This window comes from Cucurbita pepo, chromosome 15 (assembly GCF_057944985.1).
Source record: "Cucurbita pepo subsp. pepo isolate OVF chromosome 15, ASM5794498v1, whole genome shotgun sequence".
In the NCBI taxonomy this organism is placed as follows: domain Eukaryota; kingdom Viridiplantae; phylum Streptophyta; class Magnoliopsida; order Cucurbitales; family Cucurbitaceae; genus Cucurbita; species Cucurbita pepo.
Genome location: NC_141812.1, coordinates 7,427,923 through 7,448,761, shown reverse-complemented (window position 1 = coordinate 7,448,761; position 20,839 = coordinate 7,427,923). Strand labels below are relative to the sequence as shown.

Sequence of the window (20,839 nt, the reverse complement as noted above, 5' to 3'; positions counted from 1 at the left end):
AAACTGCCTTTAAGCGTTTTTAAAAAAAAAATTCAAAAATACTCTTACTGTTAATATATTGGACAGAACAGTTGGTAACCGAGGTTGAAGGGTATTAATGAAATTTCTAAAAGTTTAGACCTTTTTAAATAAAATTATAAAATTTAAAATTTTTTAAAATTAATTTAGTCAATTAAATATAAAAATGCTTTTTATAACCAAAAAAATAAATAAATATTGGTAATATTTTGAGTATTAATTATGAAGTTGACCAAAGATATAAAAAGTGGAAACAATTAATTGAATCACTATAATAAGTAATTATTATGTTTGTTGTGTTCTCCACCACGCCAACAACTCAATTGCTACCCCACTTTCCTCTTATATACCAAATATAAATTCTTTTTAATTTCAAATTTCTAAGTTTATATTAAAGTTTTAAAATTTAAATAAACATAAAATTTAATTTTTATTCGTAACAAAATTGAAAATTAAATCGTTACATTTTATATCTAATAACATAATTAATTCTTTTTAATCATTGAGACCTCACGCTCTCACTCATCCAAAACCAACTTAATTTATGATTAGATTATAAATAAATTGTTTATCAGAGAATTTGTGATATTTGTAAAAGATGTAAGTACGGGTTAAAACGAATTTTTGATCTAATTGCAATCGTTATGAAGCTGTGAAAGATGAATTTATAATAATTATTTCTATAGATACCGTCCTATAATGTATAAGAGTGATACAGTTAATTTACAGAGTTTATACCACTTATAATTCTATGAATTAGAGTTGTTCATAATTACAACTAGATCAAAAGTTTGTTTGACTTTTGTAATAAAAAAAATTTGTTTATGATAAAACCATAAACTAAGTTCTTTTCGAGCTAGTGAGAGGGTGGAGTCAAATTGTTTAAGTCCCGAGATCAACATTTAAGCGAACTATTGATCTACTTACCTTATATGGGAAGAAGTGAATTTCATCTCACGAAATTATGTTCTAACTTTTTATTTGGTCAAGTCTCCAAAATGGTAACCATATTGAATCAATTACAAAAGTCATTTTTCACCCAGGTAAATAAAAAAAATAAACTACACAAGCATGAGATCATATCTCACGCATGATTAAAATCAAGTCGCATATGATCGTCAATATTCTTAATTAACGAATTTATAAAGAGAGATATATCATGGTTTAGTTTTATACAAATTTAGTAGATATGATACTCTCACTCACATGTCTCTACGTGAACGATTTAAATCTAATTATTTGTAACAATTACAAGGTAGATCATATCGACAGTGTTATTAGAATAAGACAACCAACCTTACCCATATATTGTAGATATTTAAGTTATTATTTGAACATAATCCTCTCCTAAATATCTCGAATCGTATATTAGATATATTAATAAAAATATATATTTGAAATTGAAGTGAAATAAAGGCAAAACACTCTTTTTTCTTTTTTTTCTTTTTTTTTTTTCTTTAATTTTAATTTAAAGTAAACTTCTCAAATTTTTAGATGCTCAAAAAGTAAAAAAAAAAAGTACAAAAATAAAAAAATATAAATAAATTTTTGGAAAAAAATTATATTTTTTTAATAAAATATTGAATTTTAAAATAATTACAAAAATGCCCTTGTGTTAGAACTCCCACCTTACAAAATCACCTGTATCTTCAAATTCAACTTCTAGATTTGGTGACTCTTTAAATCCAATAGTAGATTAAGGTCAGAAATTACGACTCTCTACAATGGTATGATATTGTTTACTTTGAGCATAAGCTCACATGTCTTTGCTTTGGGCTTCTCCAAAAGACCTCATATCAATACAAATAGTATTTTTTTATTATAAATTCATGATGATTATTAGCCGATGTAAGACTTTCATCATCCAACAAGTGGCACTCTAGATATAGTAGATTTTTTTTTACGGACTATCTCAGAATTAGATGTTTGAAGGTAGGTGCAAGGTTCACCTATAAATAAGGAAGGTAGGGTAATTGTTTGGAGCAAGAGATAACCTTAAAGCAACTCATAATAAAGAGATTTCACGATTCAGTTTTTTAGTCTTTGGATTTCTTCTAAATTTGAAGCCTATGGTACACCATTTTATGTCAATCCAACTCCTAGACCTTCTAAATGAGTTTTCCAACAAGTTTCATAAAAGATTCATGTGACGGTCCTAAATTTTATACTTAACCTAAAGTCGCTCATGTATAATGAACATTTAATATGAAAATATTTCATTAAAAACTTTATAATAAAAACATGATCTTGGTCTTTGCATGTCTCTTCTAAAGCCTATAAATAAAATAATGCAAATTGAAATAATAAAAATAACAAGGTAAAAATGCCTAAATGAAAATGCAATCTAACCTATACTAACATATAGTCTACTAATACAAATTGCAAAAGTATCCTAAGCATGTGTCACGGTCTGCTAGATTGCAATGTCACCATCAGTCGTATAGGGAAGCCTTACCTTTACCTGAAAAATAAGAGTAGCAAATGGCTCAAGTATTTTAAGAAATATTAAGTAAGCTACCCCAAATACAAACACATAAAATTCATGAGTGGGACCTATCATAACAGTCTATTTTTCTATGGTAGATATCCTAAACGAGCAATTGGATAGGTACTTAATTTCCTACACATGGTCCATATGTGTGACTGTGGACTCACCAATCAGTTCACCTTTCTGGTCGGGCAAGCATTCTCTGGTAGCTATTGATGTCAGACACCCATTAAGAATAGCGACTGTCATAACAGCGTTATGGTAAACATAATGATCGTTTCCATGCCTCGTAGCGTACGTGTCTATACTATTGTGAAAGGAGGAGTATCTCCTAATGCATGAGGTCCTAACATTTTTCCATTTTCAATATCATATATTTCAACCCCGCTAGCATCTTCCTTCATATCATTTTATCATATCTTTCCTGCTTGATCGGGGTTGTATTTCATGACAATTCGTCATTTTGCATGTCAATCATATCGTATATCATTCATGTTGCACATATGTCATATCATAGCATTTTCATGCCTTCAGACATAACAATTCACATCTTGCACATATCATACAATATCATATATCATAACAGTCACATAACATAACCCGAGCATGCCTTCAACATATCATATCATAAACATATCAATTCATCGAATACAACATAATATTCACGAATTATATCATATACATATCATTTCATAACAGTTAGCATATATAGGCATACGACACGTGCGAAGCCACAAACATGTGTCATCATATAGTACATTGTTATAACAAAACCGACAATAGGGCCACTTACTTAGTTGGCCTAGGACGAAGCTACTACGAACCCTTGATGTCTGATACTAGCTTTAAGACTGCTCTCAGAAATATAATTCTACTTAAGGAGTCCCACAATCATCAATTAGAATTTTAATGTGGTAATTAACTCACCTAATTATACATAAAAAAAATAATTTAGATTTACTCCTAATAATTTAAACTATTAGGTCTAATTTTGCATAAAATAACTTAAACATATTCCTAATAATTTAATCTAGCTAAGTCTAATTATACATAAAAACTTACCCTAATAATTTAAACTAGGTAAGCCTAATTATGCATAAATAATTTAAACACCTAATTATACCTAAAAACATCTAAACTAGCTAAGCCTAATATAATTTAAACCCTAATTATGCATAAATAATTTAAACTTGATTCCAAAAATTTAAATAGCTAAAAGGTTTGATACTTACTTTAAACACTTTCGAAGAGTTGAAACTAAAAGGGAATGATCCGAGCATATCAGACCCAAGTTGGATCAGCCAAAATGCTCGCCTAGAGCCATGAGAAAAATATATTCTCCAATTAACTTCGAACCATTCACGTGGGATGGGATGATGAAATAAAGTAAGAGCCTCCCTTTTATGGTGGAGGTCAAACCCCCCACTTCTCAACTTAAGCTACGTGGGACAATCCCTTTCTTTTCTTTTCTTTTATTTTTTTTCTTCTAATTTTTTTGGTTATTACAATTCGAGAGCTTAAAGTGGCCCAAACTTATTGGTCCAAACGTTTGATACTTGGAGCAACTTTGAGGGACGGAAGTCAAACATACTTAAGTTTAGGGAAACACTAGTTAAGACTAACCAAGTAACTGATCTTACTATTGGTTTGGTTATAATTGTATGTTTCATACGTTTCATATTCTCATATATTTGAACAGTTTCAAATTGATAGATGTACGATATGATATGCAAATGTGTTAAGAATGAGATAGAAAATATAATTGGGAAGGTGTATATTATCATTGATATTGATATCTTTTAAATAGGATACACAAAATACAAATGAGGAAAATATAAAATAATTAAATACTGAGAATAAAATAAAATATACTCTAAATCAAATCATAAATGGAAGAATATTAAGATATAATATCTAAGATATATTCCATAAATAATATATCTCAACAAAATGTAATGTTATATGTGATGAAATGATATGTTTACGATATGATATGTCAAGATAGGATATGTTTGATGACATGCTCGTGATATGATATGTGAATTTTATGATATGGTATGATATGATACGTTAGAAGACATGATAAGTCTATGATATGACATATGTTCTGACATGAATGATATATGATATGATTGATATCCAATATGATGAATTGACATAATGCACGACCCCGATATACGCATGGAAAGCTATGATAAAATGATATGATATAAAGGAAAACACTAGAGGGGTTGTTATATATTATGACGAAAGGAAAAATGTTGAGACCTCATGCATCATTGTGTATTCATCCATCGAGGGATACCCCTTCTTCTTTTACGATGGTACGGATGCGAACACTACGAGGCAGGGAAATGATCATTATGTTTATTATAATGTTGCGACGGTCGCTACTCCTAACGGGTGTCCTGCATCAATAGCTCCAAGAGAATGCTCGCCCGACAAGAAAGGGATTGTAGGAAGCCCGAAAGAGAAAGCCCAAAGAGGACAATATCTGTTAATGGTGGGCTTGGGCCATTACAGGGATCTAGGAGGTGTGCGAACCAACTGGTGAGTCCATACTCGCATGTATGGATTGTTTTTAGAACAGTAAATACACATCCAATTACCCGCTTAGGATCGTCACCTAATGAATATAGACTGATATGATAGGTCTCACTCATGATTATATGTGCTTGCATCTAATCCCAATAGGGGGTCACTTAATGAATATTTTTTTTACAATACTTAAGTCATCTACTACTCTTATTTTTCAAGGTAAAGGCAAGGCTCCGGGTGACAGTGGCATCGCAACCCAAGAGACCATGGCACATGCATATGATAGTTTGCAATTTGAATTTCATAGATTATAGGTTAGTATAGGTTAGTTTGCGTTTAATTTTGCAGCAAGGTTAGCACGGAGCATTTTTACATTATGTTATTTTATTTAAAGGCCTTTTATTTTAAGAAATATGTAAGTCCATGGCTATAGTTTTATGATAAATATTGAATGAAGTATTTTTGTATAAAATGTCTATGAGATGTATATAGTAGCGACTTTAGTGATATGAAATCAACCCAAGAGAAAGTATGGAACGGATTACCTTAAAAATAATTTTTAACTTTATAAATTTTTAAAATATGTATCAAAATTGAGTGATAAATTTTAATTAAGTATTTATAAATAAGTTGAATGATAATCAAATCAATTTAATTAAAATTTGAATTGGGTAATTTGATTATTTAATAAAGTTATTTGAGTCGAAAAATTATGTGTGAATCTTAAAAAAAAAAAAAAAAAAAAAAAAAAAAAAAAAAACATCCCCATATACATTAGTTGAATTAAATGGAAATGGGCCTCAAATGTGGGCCTTGGTATTTTAGCCTCAATTTGGTGAAGAGTAATAGAAACACGTAGTCTTTCCAATGTTCCATCGACTACATAGAAAATTAAACATTTTCAACTACACGAGCAAAGGGTCGTTGTTTCTTGTTCGATAATGATTTGGGTGCACGAGCATACCTGTGAGACATTGATTTTTTTGCAATGGTAAGGAGAATTCGTGGCAAACAACACTTTACTAGAACGAGTAGACAACCACAGATAACACGTCCAACACAAACACATCTAATATGCAACACAAACATGTCGTGGATAAGTATGACTGTGAATGAGACTATGTGCACAACATTGTCACTTTTTTTAAGTAAAAAAAAGCTCACTTTCTCGATTCCTCATTTAGTGTCGAAAACCAAAATAATACTTTGTTTCCATGTTCAACGTCTTAGATCTTCCTCTAAAGAAGAACTAATCTCAAAATTCCTCTAATATAACATGACTCGTTGCTCCTTAAATCTTTTGATCGTTGTCGATGAAGGGGTCGTTTGATTATGGTAAGCGAGATGTGGTTATCCATTTTTGTTCATTTTTTTAGGGGTTTATTTGATTGTTCCATCCCCCTTGCTTTTGTTCTAGAAACTTTGTAGAACAACACAATTAAATGTAGAAAATTGATGAAGTTGCTGTTTTCCATTTATTGTTTCATGAATAATTGATAATATATACAATGTGTTATTGTTAGTTTAGGAATTTATTTTGATACTTTATAGGAGCAAGCATTAAAGGAGAAATGGATCATTCATAACAGATTTATGAGTATTTGTAGCTTAGAGTAGTAATTTGAAACATACAAGTCATAGGAGGAGTGCTGTGTTGTACCAATAATTCTCACCCTGCCTCGAGAGCGAAGACTTGCAAGCGTAGCTCTAACGACCCGTCTTTCCATACTTTGAAAACTAGATCGTCACTAGACACAAAGGTAAGAATTCGGTAAAAAAAATTTGGCAACAACATTAATTACATTAAATCAAAACCAGTAAAGTATACCGGTGTATGCGTCCAATTTTAAGATACAAAATTCATTTACAAACTAAGGGTTTAATATACGACACGAAAAAACTCACTGACTAAAATCTCAAGGAATCGTTTAAAATATGGAAGATCAGTCAGAGTTGCAACTACATATCATACTAAGAGTTATAAGAGATCAGACAATTCCTAGAAGTTCATCCAACATAGAATTGCTCTCAGTAAAGCACGCTTAATCATGGAGTTCCTATAATTGAACCATCGAAAAGGAAAGTGTACCTTGTATAGATACTAACTTTCAATTCTTTTAAGTCTTTCTTAGTCATCATATCCTCGGGATTGCTCTCATTTGAATGTGATCTCGGTTCATCCATGTACCCTCAGACTTAAGTGTTACGCTAGACAATATGGACCATACATTCGTGATCTACAACCTTATCTTTTACATAGTTGTGATCTTTTTTTTTTTTTTTTTTATGCATATGTGTTCTTCGAGATTTATTCCTATCTAAATCTTTTATCTCTAAAATATCTAGTGTCACGACCCAATTTTCATTGTTTTTGTCTTTGTGTGGTGCTTCATTCGTCATAGCATTGGGTTGGAGTGCCTCCGATTCACCAGCATCGTGTTCGTCAGAAAACAAAAGAACTAGTCGTGTTTGGGGGCATTGAGGAGATGTGGTTTCGTGCATCAGTTAATATTCATAAAACAAATATGGGTATTTCATATAAAATGATTGAAAAAAAAAAAAAAAAAAAACGGTACATTCAAATTCCAAATGTTGAGAATTCTTTCCTATAAAATAATAATAAAATAGTGGAGAACCATCAAATAAATCAAATATGGTTAATTTTAGCGGTAAAAGAATCTGTCAAATTTTACCCATTCAATTTGGCAAAAGACTGTCTTTTCAAAGTCAAATTTGTAAATGTAAAATAATTAATCAAAGATACGATGATCCATGGCCACAATACATATGAAATAAATTCTAGTGACAAAAATGTCAAACTTTCAACGCAAATGTGAACGAGTTGGTTCAGTTTGGTGGTTCGAGTCACCATCTCTTGAGTCGAAAACCGTGTCGAGTCACTATTTTGATGGGAGATGCATGCTAGTTAATGGGTATTGAACCCAACTTTTCTTTCATGATTCGAGTTAACCCATTTTACGTAACTCTGGATTAGTAATCTTTCCAATGTTGTGATGATTTAGGTGACAACTCCAACTCAAAGATGAATCCAAAGTTACGGTTTTTATCGATTTTGGTGGTTCCTCATACTTCGGAGTCACCATCCGTTGAGCCGAAAACCATGTCGAGTCACCATCTTGATGGGAGATGCATGCTAGCTAACGGGTATTGAACCCAACTTTTGTTTCATGATTCGAGTTAACCCATTTTACATAACTCTGGGTTAGTAATCTTTTCAATGTTGATGATTTAGGTGACAGCTCCAACTCGAAAATGGATCCAAAGCTATGATTTTTATCGATTTTAGATTATGTCATTTAGCCTCAAAAGCTAAACAGTGTTACAAATAACTCGATAATAGACAACAAACTATTCTAAATGTAAAAAGCTTTCAAACCCATTTTGAATTCTGAAGTCTCATTAGGTATCATGAGTTACCGACAACCAAACTCGACTTGATTTTGAAATGAAAACTAGTCTTCTAAGTGTAAACATCATCGCCAAAAGTCCAAAGATTCTCATTGTTTATTTATCCCCTTTTCATTTCGAAGAATTTAGAGGTTTATTTGGTATTATTTATTAAGCTTTTTGCCTCCATCTTTCATAGCATTAGGTTCATGAAAAGGGTTAAGGTTTTGTGCATAAAAAATATCAAAGTATATGACTTTGTCTTTGTTTGAACTTTATTTCCTCATCTACTTTTCACCCACTTCTAAATTCTTTAGTCTTTAGGGTTTTTTTTTTTTTCTATACAACACTTTGATTTGTAGAAAAAAAAAATAAAAAGTTTGAATTTTTATTATTCTTATCATTCCTTAGTGATCAAGATATATACCTAAATTAAATTCTAGCTTTCCTCTTCAAATTAAATTCGAATTTTAGTTCCAAAATTGATCTTCGGTCAAAATTGAATGTATTAATAATGAAAAAATACGAAGGTAATTTTGATATGTACGTCGTTAGTGTTAACTTGTGTGTATATTAAAGATATGCACTTTTGTCGTTATAATAAACAGATAACTCATTTATAATTAGAGATGTTCGTGGGTTGGGTTGAATGCTCGGGGTCATTTATTTAATTTGTTGTTTTTAGTAAAAGTAAAATATGGGTTCATAAAATATTTATTTATTTACTGTGAATATATATTTTAGAAAATTTACCTTTTAAATAATAAAAAAATATATTTAAAAAAGTTATAGGAGAATAAATAATAATAATAAAAAAAAAAAAAAGTTATGATGGAAATTCAATTCAAACAAACCGTGGGTGCTTTTGAAGTCAATAAAAATTTGGTAATAAAATTGTCATTAAAAAAAAATAATCTAATTTTATTTTGACTTTTCAAATTGTCAACTAAATTATATATTAAATAAAAATAAAATAAAATCCTCAATCTCTTGTGTGGAAGACCCGATTTCTTTGCAACTTCCCTATGTTGACGTTCTTTGCATCCTCATTTAAATATTCATCTCAAAATATATATATATATATATATATTTTTTTTTTTTTTTTTTGTGTCGGAAAAATAATTAATTATTATATTATTTTATGTTTTTTTCTCCTTTTTTAGATTGTGACATTAGAATTAAATTGGTTTTTTTAATTATTTATTATTTCTTTATTTTACGTCTCATTCTTTTGGTTTTTATAATTTAATCTATTATTATTATTCAACCAACTATAGATGAGTAAATTTATGGTTTTTTTTTTTGTTTTTTTTTTTTTTTTTTTTGTTGTGGTCGAGCTCTCTCTTTTCTTTATCAAAGTTCGTCTTACCAAAGAAGACTAACTTCTGACCAACCCACGAAGGCTTGTGAAGTTGGACAGGTACAAAGAATGAATCTATCTCTGTGTACGGAAGTTGCTGGTCAGTAGTCGCTCAACTATTTGAGCATTTTCCTTTCTCCTATTATTAGAGTGGAGTGATTGGTTTCGATTCGACAATGGTAGAATACCTGGTCGAAGGTCCAATACAATAGTTAGCAGGTGTTTTCGTTTTGGCTCTCGAGCGAGAACAAGAAATGGGCAATGCGACTACAACAAATGTAAAGGTGGAGATCGAACCATCGACTTTTATAATAATAATTATCGCATTTTCACTAATTAATATTATTACTTAGATCTAAATGATTGAACTACAACGACACTTAAATAAAAGAGAGTATATGAGCTGAAGTAGATTGGCTAAGAAAAACTTAAAAGAATCAAAAGTTACTTAGTCAATCACATGAACTTCAAATTTAAGCGCGTTTTTCTTGGAGTAATCCTATATTGGGCGATCTCCTATATACCAATTTTTAAATTTTGGACTTTGGACATTACAATTATACTAAGCGGACGATGGTTCGATCTTTCGTCTCTGTTTCTTAAATTATAATAAATAAGGAGACAAAGACTTTGAGACGGATGGTTGTTTGGACATGAACCTTAAACAAACATAAATGTATTTAAGAAGGGGAGAGAAAAGTATATTAATATAAAATGTCACGCATATGATATTAAATTATTTATTCTTACGAAACCAAAATTATAATATTCTTGTAAGGCGCACTTTTGGAGCCTACAGCTAATTTACGCCGTTAGCAGTTTTCCTTTTTTCTTCAACTCTTACGTGTCTCAATACCGTGTTACACGCGCTTTGCCTACGCGACTCGCCACCTCCTTAATTATTTCTTTTATTATTATTTGTTCATTTACGTTTTTATTTTATATGTTGATTCTTATAATTTTAAATATTCAATAATTTCGTTTTTTTTTAATTATTTTTCTAATAATAACATTTTAAATTTTCTTATTTTGTTTTTTTTAATATTTTAATTTTAAAATTTGTCTAATAAATCTTATTAGGATTTGAATTTTACATTTAATAGGTCATTAGCACGTCCTAAAATATAATTATAAGGAATTTTATTAAATTTTTAATTCATATATTAAATAATTTTTCATTAAAAGTTTTCGTACCTTACTAAGAATGTTTGTTTAATATAAAAAAGTTCTCTATTTATAATCAAATAAATTACAAGGATATGGAAAGAGTAATAAATAGAAATATGGAAGGCAAATACGTAGATATTTACCTTATAATAAAATATCTCCTAAATGCTTAGGAAAGGATTGGATTTGGTAATAGCCTCTTTATTTTAGAAATGGTCAACTTTTTTTTTCCCTTATTTTGTTTTTGGCCCTAAGTCAAACTTGATACGTAAGAAATTGGAAGGCTAAATATGAGTGTTGGAGAAGACTTTAAGAGGTGAAGAAGTTAAAGTATTAGCATGAGATTCATTACTATGATTGTTTATAGTTTAGTATTGACATGAGTAAGCCACACATGTGAACTCTCTTCTCTCTCATACAATCCAATTATACCAAAAATCTTCTTTTCATAACAAAAATTTCAACCCTAAGTATGAACTCTAAGTCTTTTAAGTACGATTACTAAATTTAATCTCCTTAATACATGATTAATGATATTTTATGTGAGATTCTACATTGGTTGGAGAGGAGAACGAGACATTTCTTATAAGGGTGAGGAAACCTCTCTATAACAAACGCGTTTTAAAACTGTGAGACTGACGACGCTATGTAATGGGTCAAAGTGGACAATATCTATTAGTGGTGGGTTTCGGGTATTACAAATGATATCAAAGCCAAACATCGAGTAGTGTGCCAGTGAAGACGTTGGGTTCCCTAAACGGGGTGGGTTTTGAGATCCCACATTGGTTGGAGAGAAGACCAAAGTATTCCTTATAAGGGTGTGGAAACCTCTCCCTAACATGCGAGTTTTAAACCGTGAGACGGACGGGGACACGTAACAGGCCAAGGCGGACAATATCTGCTAGTGGTGGGTGAAGCATTCCTTATAAGAGTGTGGAAACTTCTCCCTAACAAACGCGGTTTAAAACCATGAGACGGATAGCAATACGTAACGGGTCAAAGCAAACAATATCTGCTAGCGGTGGACGAAGCATTCCTTATAAGGGTGTGGAAACCTCTCCCTAACAAATGCGTTTTAAAATCGTGAGACGGGCGACGATACATAACAGGCTAAAGCAATATCTGCTAGCAGTAAGGCTTCAGCTATTAATGATATCAGAGCCAGACACTAGACAATGTGCCAACGAAGACACTGGGTCTCTAATGGGATGGATTGCGAAATCTAACATTGGTTGGAGAGAAAAACGAGACATTCCTTGTAAGGATGTAGAAATCTCTCCCTAACAGACCCATCTTAAGATTGTGAGGCTAACGGGGATAAATCATTGAAAAATATTTATTCTTGATACTATTGTTATGGGTTTATCTTTAAAAATTAATTTGAGGTCCATAAATATGTTTGGGTGGATGAATAAATAGTAGTGGTGAAGCCAATCCGGCCATGTTCAACTCCCACTTCTTGTGTTGCATATAAAAAAGAGAACTTTGCACTAAAAACATGTTGGCATATTAGAAAATGATGAAACCCATTCCTTGTTTAATTTATTTTTGGTTGGGTTCATCTCCATTTACTTTGTAATATGCAAACAAAATCATTTCACACTAGACTTGGTGCAATTCCACTCGATTGGTTTTTGTAAGGAAGATCAAACAACAAGATCTTAGGGTTTTTCTTTTTCAATGCCATTTTCTCAATTTTCTATCATGAATTAGGGTTTGAGTTATTGGGTTTTGGGGATATTTTTTGTGGCCAAAAGGAAAAGCTAAGCATCCACACACAAGAAAGCTCTTTTTTCCCACCACTATTATGTTAGCATATAAAACATGTCTTTCACAATTGAGATTTGGAAGTGGGATCTTTCCCCACTTATGAAAAGTGTTGTATTTGTTTCAATGGACAATAATTTCATTGTTATTTGACTTATTTTTTGTATTTATCCTCAAGATTGATGTGATACAATCCAAAATTATACCGTGCACGTAATTTATTTGCATAAAAAAGGAAACTTTTTATTGAACTTTCTTACTTTTCAACCACAACAACATGCCCATTCTACCGTCCAAGCTACATTTCCAAATTGTATATTCCAAAATAGAACTATGAATTAGGGTTTGAAATTAAACTTCTATGATCTCGAACTATATAAACTTAATCTAGTGAAACAAACGTCTTTCTTTCGATTTTATAATATGAACCATTCAAAACTAAGCTTAACGTGAGACCCCACATTGGTTGGAGAGGAGAATGAATTTTTTTTTTTACAAGGGTGTGGAAACCTCTTCATAGCAGATGCGTTTTAAAAACCTTGAGGGGAAGCCTGAAAGGGAAAGCCCGAAGATGACAATATCTGCTAACGGTGGGTTTGGGGTGTTACAAACGGTATTAAAGCTAGACACCGGGCAATTTGCTAGTGAGGAGGCTGAGCCACGAAGGGAGGTGGACACAAGGTGGTGTGCCAGCAAGAATGTTAGTCCCCGAAGGGGGTGAATTAGGAGGTCCTACATCGATTGGAGAAGGGAACGAGTGTCAAAGAGGAAGTTGAACTCCGAAGGGAAGTGGATTGTGAGACCCCACATTGGTTGGAGAGGAGAACGAAACATTCTTTATAAGGGTGTGAAAACCTCTCCCTAACAGATACGTTTTAAAAACCTCGAGAGGAAGCCCAAAAGAGAAAGTCCAAACAGGACAGTATCTGCTAGCGGTGGACTTGGGCTGTTACAAATGGTATCAGAAACAGACACCAGGCAATGTGCCAACGAGAAGACTGAGCCCCGAAGGGGAGTGGACATGAGGTGGTGTGCCAGCAAGAACATTGGGTCTCAAAACGGGTGGATTGGAATGTCCTAAATTGATTGGAGAAGGTAACGAGTGCCAACGAGGACGCTGACCCCGAAGATGGTGAATTGTGAGACCCCACATCAATTGAGGAAAAGAACGAAGCATTCTTTATAAGGGCGTGGAAATCTCTCTCAAGGCTCAAAGAGGACAATATCTGCTAGTAGTGGGTTTGAGCTATTATACCTAAGTTCAAGAAATGGGTTTCCATGGGGAGGGTGATATTGTTTTGCTTGGTGAGGAAATAAATTGACTCTTCACACGTGATTGACAAGCAAATAGAGTTGGACCTCTCTCCTAGATTATCATTTGACTTTAAATTGTTTGTACATTTGAATCACTCAAAATCTTAAAAAATCAACTCTTTTATGTTTACCATAATGTGTATCTGACTTCTTATTTGTAAGCCATATGTTTGGACCTGCCTATGTCACCCAAGCTGACATATGCCACCCTACCAACTTCCTCATTTTTGAATTGTAGGCTTCCAAAATTTTGAATATTCATTGTTGTGTTCACATTTGCCAATTTAATCTAACCAAACATTTATCTTCCACTTCGTTTTTTTTTTTTTTTTTTCTTTATCAAAATTCTTATGTTCGGTTAGCGCATACGATTGACAAAAGAAATTAGAGATTCAAATCTTTCCTTCTCATATGTTGTGGGGAAAGATATATCGGAAAAGTTTTTGTGTCTACAACTACATTAACCTAGGGCTAATCTAGGGCCATCGGGAGATAGTTTCTCCTAACAAAAAAGCTATCGAACACAATTTTAAGAATCGATCTTACTTCTAAAAATCGTACAAATCTAAACCTTAAATCAAGAAAAATGGTTTAAATAATCAAATGAAGATTATGATGAGAATTACAATGGTGAACACTTTCAATTGTAGCTAAGAACATAATGGAAAAGGAGTAGCGAGTCAGTTTCTTTCAAACAGTGAAAAAAAAAAAAGATGAGCAAATGAGTCGTTTTCATTCGAGCCGTGAAGAAAAGAGAAGAAGAAGGAGCGACATGGTGAAGAAAAAAGAAGGTCTAAAAGGGCGTGACCAAATCCAAATGAAAAGATGCCCAAAATTCGAATTTCAGATGCGTCAATTGTGTGCCTCAGACAACACGATTTTTTCTTCAACAGTGATAACTATCCCCACAAACAAACATGATTTTTTTTAGTATGTTTTGTTCTCACTCACATGCATCCTAGAAAAATTAAGAATATGTCGCCCAACATAGAATTACTCCAAACAAAACACTATAATTGAGTCACTGAAAACCTGATGCACCTTATTGATATAAGCCGTGATTTTTAATTCTTTATTATTATTATTTATTAAGAAAGAAAATTAATAGTTAAAATAATTTCAAAGGACATAGTAGAGGTTGTTGGATTTGTATTGATCCCACCAATATGTGAAGTAATATAATTGTCAAAAGAAAAAAGAAAAAGAATTAATAAAAAGAGGAAAAGACGGTTTTGCCCTCAGACACGGTTTAACAGTTGCCTTTGAGGAATCCTCGTAGACTTTCTTCGTAATCTGAATGAAACAGTCAGCTTTTTATTTTATTTTATATAATATAATAAATAATAATATTATTTTTGTTTTCAATGGCACAGTTCGTAATTTCTTCATAAATCAAGGCTATTTCCCAAACCTTCCGCTATAAAACCTCCTCCTCCGTTTTCCTTCACCTTCATTTCCGTCGTCCAACGCGGTGTCTCTACTTCACAACGCCGCCGCTCTCTCTCTCTCTCTAAAGACCATGCAAATAATAAATTCTACGATCCCGGCCCAAAATCTCTCCCGGTTTCAGGTCCGCCGGTCGAGTTTCAAGTACCAAATGTCGCCGTTGAACCCGTCGGCGGCGAAGATTTCTTATTTCAGACCGGCGACGGCGGCGGTTGATGGGACTCGCCGACACCTAGCGAACCTGGACAAGTTGCTGAAGAAAACCGATACGCCTGCCAAGGTCGAACCGGAACCGGTTTTCAAAGACCCGAACAAGGGATCGGTTATGCCCATCAAAGGAAAGGGGCTTTTAGAAGGGCTGAACCTTGCAAGAATCTGGCCGGAGATCAGAGCCGCAGAGGACATGTCGCCGAGAAACCTGAACCGGCTGCAGCGGCTGCTCTCGAAAACGGTTGAGTATTCACCAAGAAACGCCCTCGGCCGGCGATGGCGCGAGTACCACGGTTGTAACGACTGGTCCGGTTTACTCGACCCGCTCGACGAAAATCTCCGCCGTGAAGTCGTCCGGTACGGTGAGTTTGTACAATCAGCATACCATTCATTCCACTCAAACCCCGCCATGTCACTCAATGAGGCCCCACTCCCTCGACACGTGGCGCTTCCAGATAAATCCTACAAAGTCACTAAGAGTCTCTACGCCACGTCATCCGTCGGCTTACCTGGCTGGGTCGATGAGGTCGCTCCTGATCTTGGTTGGATGACTCAACGGTCAAGCTGGATGGGATACGTGGCAGTTTGCGATGACCGCCGTGAAATTGCTCGTATGGGGCGGCGGGATATCGTCATCGCCCTCCGTGGAACCGCCACGTGTCTCGAATGGGCCGAAAATGTTAGAGCTCAACTCACCAACATCCCAACCGACACCGATTCCGGTGACCCGAAAGTCGAGTGTGGGTTTCTCAGCCTGTATAAAACCGCCGGAGCACATGTGAAGAGCTTATCGGAGTCGGTGGTGGAGGAGATCCGACGACTGATGGAAATTTACAAAGGAGAAACGCTAAGCATCTCTGTTACCGGACACAGCCTAGGAGCTGCATTAGCACTCCTAGTGGCAGACGAGATTAGCGTTTGTTCACCAACGGTTCCACCGGTGGCGGTGTTCTCATTCGGCGGACCACGAGTTGGGAACACAGCATTTGCAAATCGAATAACATCACGAAACGTAAAGGTATTGAGAATTGTGAACTCTCAAGATCTAATAACGCAAGTCCCGCCGGTAACATACTCTCACGTCGGGACAGAGCTTCGAGTGGAGACGAAGATGTCACCGTACTTGAAGCCAAACGCCGACGTAGCGTGCTGCCATGATTTGGAAGCGTATTTACATCTAGTGGACGGGTTCTTGTCGTCAAAATGTCCATTTCGAGCGAACGCAAAACGAAGCTTGGTTCGATTGGTGCATGATCAAAGGGGAAACATGAAGAAATTGTATATGAGGAAGGTGAAGGATTTGAGCCTCAATCCGGAGTTACAGATGCTCGGGTGTTTACCGAGTCCCTCGTGATTTGATCAAATTATACTTTTTATTTATTTATTTATTTTTGTGAAGGTGGAGATTTAAAATCTTTTCCCTCATTACAATCTTATGTACATGATATTAAATGAATTGTCTATGCTTTATGTAACTTTCAAGGGGCTGGCAATAATGTAGTGTCAATATCATGGTTGTTTTGAATTAAATGTGCATTGTGGATATCCTATTCTTATTCAAGGGGTAACAAATTATAAAACTTTATACTAAACAAATATTAGATCATGTATACGTGTATATTTATGTAGATATGGAATCTAAAGGATTATAAGGTAAAGTTTTAGTACATTATTATTATTTTTTAGAAAAAAAGATTTTAGTCGTTCTATGATTAGATAGATATTAAGTATGCACGTAGACCCACTATAAATGCATCATTCGAGACAAGATAACAAGTGCATTATAAGCAACATGGATTGTTTTATACATTGATACCAAAATAATGATTATAATAATGGTAGCAACGAAAAATATATATGCGGTTGTATTTAGGTTATCGTATTCTTAAATATATATGCGGTTGTATTTAGTTTAAGTCTGAAATATCACATACACCAAGCTCTTTACGCAGTTTTTGAAATGCTTCCAATTTGAGAGGTTTTGTCAACAAATCAACAAGTTGATCTTGAGTACCACAAAACACTAAGTGGATAGTGCCTTCTTTTGTAAGATCTCTAAGAAAATGAAATCTCACGCTTATGTGCTTAGAACGTCCATGTAGAACTGAGTTTTTTGAGAGCTTAATAGTTGAAGCATTATCACCCATAAGTTTGGTTCCTTCTGTCTGTAAAGAACCGATCTCCTTGAGTATTCTTCTCATCCAAACAGCTTGACATGCACAAGCAGCAGCAATAGCAACAAATTCTGCCTCTGTGGATGATAAAATGACTATAGGCTGCTTTCTAGATGACCAAGCCACTGCTTCTTCACTCATCATAAACACATAGCCTGGAGTGCTTTTGCGGTCTTCTATGTCGTTGGCATAGTCACTATCAGTAAAACCGATCAGCTCACTCACTCCTCCCCTTTTGTAGAATACACCATAGTTAACTGTACCTTTCAAGTACATCAAAGCTCTTTTTGCTACTGCTAAATGTTGTTGCGTTGGACAAGCCATAAAACGAGTTATTAGACTGACAACAAACATAAGATCAGGACGAGTGGCAGTGAGATACATTAAGTTTCCTACTATCTGTTTGAAAAAAGTTGCATCCATTTTAATGTCATTTTCATCTTTACCAATTTTTGTCCTGGAACAATGGGATTACAGACAAAGTTGTAATTTTCCATCTCATATCGCTTCAAAATGTCAGTTGTATACTTCTTTTGACATATAAAAATGTCATCTGATCGTTGTATTACTTCAATCCCTAGAAAGAACCTCATCTATCCTAAATCAGTCATATCAAACTCATTTTTCATAGAACATTTAAATTCTTCGAGTAATGTTTGCTAGTAAACAAAAGATCATCAACATATATGCTTACAATCAAAATGTTACCTTTCTTCCTTTTAACAAAGAATGTATGCTCACTAGAACTGCTTTCAAAACTTTTTTTGATGAAGTAGGATTCGATTCGGCTAAACCACGCTCTAGGTGCCTGTTTTGACCCGTAAAGTGCTTTGTTGAGCTTATACACCATATGTTCACTCCCCCTTTTTTCATAGCCTCTTGATTGTTCTACAAAGATATCTTCTTTCAATTCTCCATGTAGAAAAGCTGAGTTTACTAACTGATAAAGTTTCCAGCCTTTCAGAGCTGCAAAAGCTATGATCATCCTCACAGTATCCATTCTAGCTACCGGCGCAAAAACTTCAGTGTAATCTATTACATGCTCTTGTGTGTATCCTTTTACCACCAATCTTGCCTTGTATTTGTCAACCTCTCCAAGCTCATTTAGCTTAGTGTTATAAATCCATTTTACCCCAATTTTCTTAGCACCAGTAGATAGAGCTATAAGTGCCAAGTCTGATTTTTTTCAATGGATTTAATCTCCTCATCCTTGGCAATCCTCCACTTTGAGTTTTTGATAGTGTCAAAGTGTCAAAGTGTTGATTGATTTGTATTACGACTTGGAGCCAGCTCCCTTCAGTTGTTGTAATTGATGACTTAGCAAGCAAAATGAACATTCGGTTTGCATTCATAATCGATTATGCTCTTTCCCTTTTTGTGGATAATAAATACTGCATATTTCATTTTTGAACAGTACATCTACTCCCTTTTCTTGAAGTTTTCCAACGCTCAAAAGATTGTTTTTGAGTTCAGGTGCCCAATATACTTCTCCAATGGTATAACAATTTTCTTGCAAAAACAATTTTACAGTACCTTTTCCAGACACTTTCATTCTGGTATTATTTCCAAGCTTGACACTGTGAGTAAAAGTTTTATCTAAGCTTGAAAACATGTTTTCATTACCACACATGTGATTTGAGCAACCCGAGTCTAAGAACCAGGCGTCACTTCCTTTGATCCATGGTGTTCTACATAGGCCATCAGCAGCATCTCATCTTCTTCATCAAGCTCAGCATAATTTGTTTCATTCTTCCACTTCGGACATTCATACTGAAAATGTCCTAAGTTGTGACACTTATAACATTCAACAGTTGTTTTGTTGAAATTTATTCTCCCTCTTCCACGCCCTCTTCCTCTGTACGTTCCTCTCCCTCTGTTGTTTGTACTTGATCGACCTACAACATTCAACACCTGTTCTTCATTATTGTTGTTGGGGCGTCGAAATTTCTGTTCATGCACTACTAACGAACTTTGTAACTCATCAATGGACATAGTATTAGTATCTTTTGATTCTTCAATGGATACTACAATGTATGTAAATTTGTCTGTTAGGGTGCGTAGAATTTTTTCTACAATTTTCTTCTCTGGCATATCTTCTTCATTGCTTCTCATCTTATTAGCAACCTGCATCACTCTTGCAAAATACTCAAGGATGGTTTCATCATTTCTATCTTGAGAACCTCAAACTCTTCTTAATGCATCACTCTTGCAAAATACTCAGGGATGGTTTCATCATTTCTATCTTGAGAACCTCAAACTCTCTTCTTAATGCATTAAGAAGTGATTTCTTCACTATTTGGTTTCCACCAAACTTTCTCTTCATTGAGTCCCAAACAATCTTGGATGTACGACGGTCCAAGATTTGTTCAAAGACAATTCGATCAATCGCCTGGTACAAGTAATGCTTTACCTGATGATCCTTGACTCTAACATCGTCAAGATGTTCTTGTTGTGCAGGAGTCAATTTTGTCCCTTCTACTGTTCTGAAAAACTATTCTCCACCAAGCTCCATAAGCCTTTTGCTTTAACAAGTTCTCCATCAATTCACTCAAATGATCATAGTGACCATCTAAGTGAGGAATTTTCGTTAATGTTTTTTCGTCACTCATTCTCTCAGTGTTTGATCACTTGAAGATTGCAACTTCTTTGTAGCTGGCTCTGATACCAATTGATAAGTTCAGCAACAGATTGTTATAGCAGAGAACAAAAACAATTGGATCTCAAGTGCGGTCTTATTAATTCTGAGCATGACATTATATAATCTTTACAAAAAGATAGAAACTACAAATAACGTAAAGTAGTTGAACAGAAAAATCCCAAGAGGATCAAAAAATAGGACTCACTAAAGACTAGAACTATATTTGAAACATGAAACAGAAGTTGACTAGACCACTAACTCCTAACAGTTTTGTGCATCCATACCTTCGCCAATCTACGTGTACAAGTATG

The 20,839-nt window shown here is 34.0% G+C and overlaps 1 protein-coding gene across 1 annotated transcript; it reads left to right on the top strand.

Annotated features, from left to right (window-relative positions):
* Window positions 1–15,501: 15,501 nt before the first annotated feature.
* LOC111811516 (phospholipase A1-Ibeta2, chloroplastic) lies at window positions 15,502–17,219 on the top strand. Its single transcript, XM_023698407.2, has one exon. It carries the CDS (start codon window positions 15,580–15,582, stop codon window positions 17,068–17,070), a length of 1,491 nt encoding a protein of 496 aa, XP_023554175.2. The 5' UTR covers window positions 15,502–15,579; the 3' UTR covers window positions 17,071–17,219.
* The last annotated feature ends 3,620 nt before the right edge of the window (window positions 17,220–20,839 follow it).

What these genes read in the sequence shown, in the direction of transcription:
- LOC111811516 (XM_023698407.2), top strand. Translation starts at nt 15,580, where the DNA reads ATGCAAATAATAAATTCTACGATCCCGGCCCAAAATCTCTCCCGGTTT.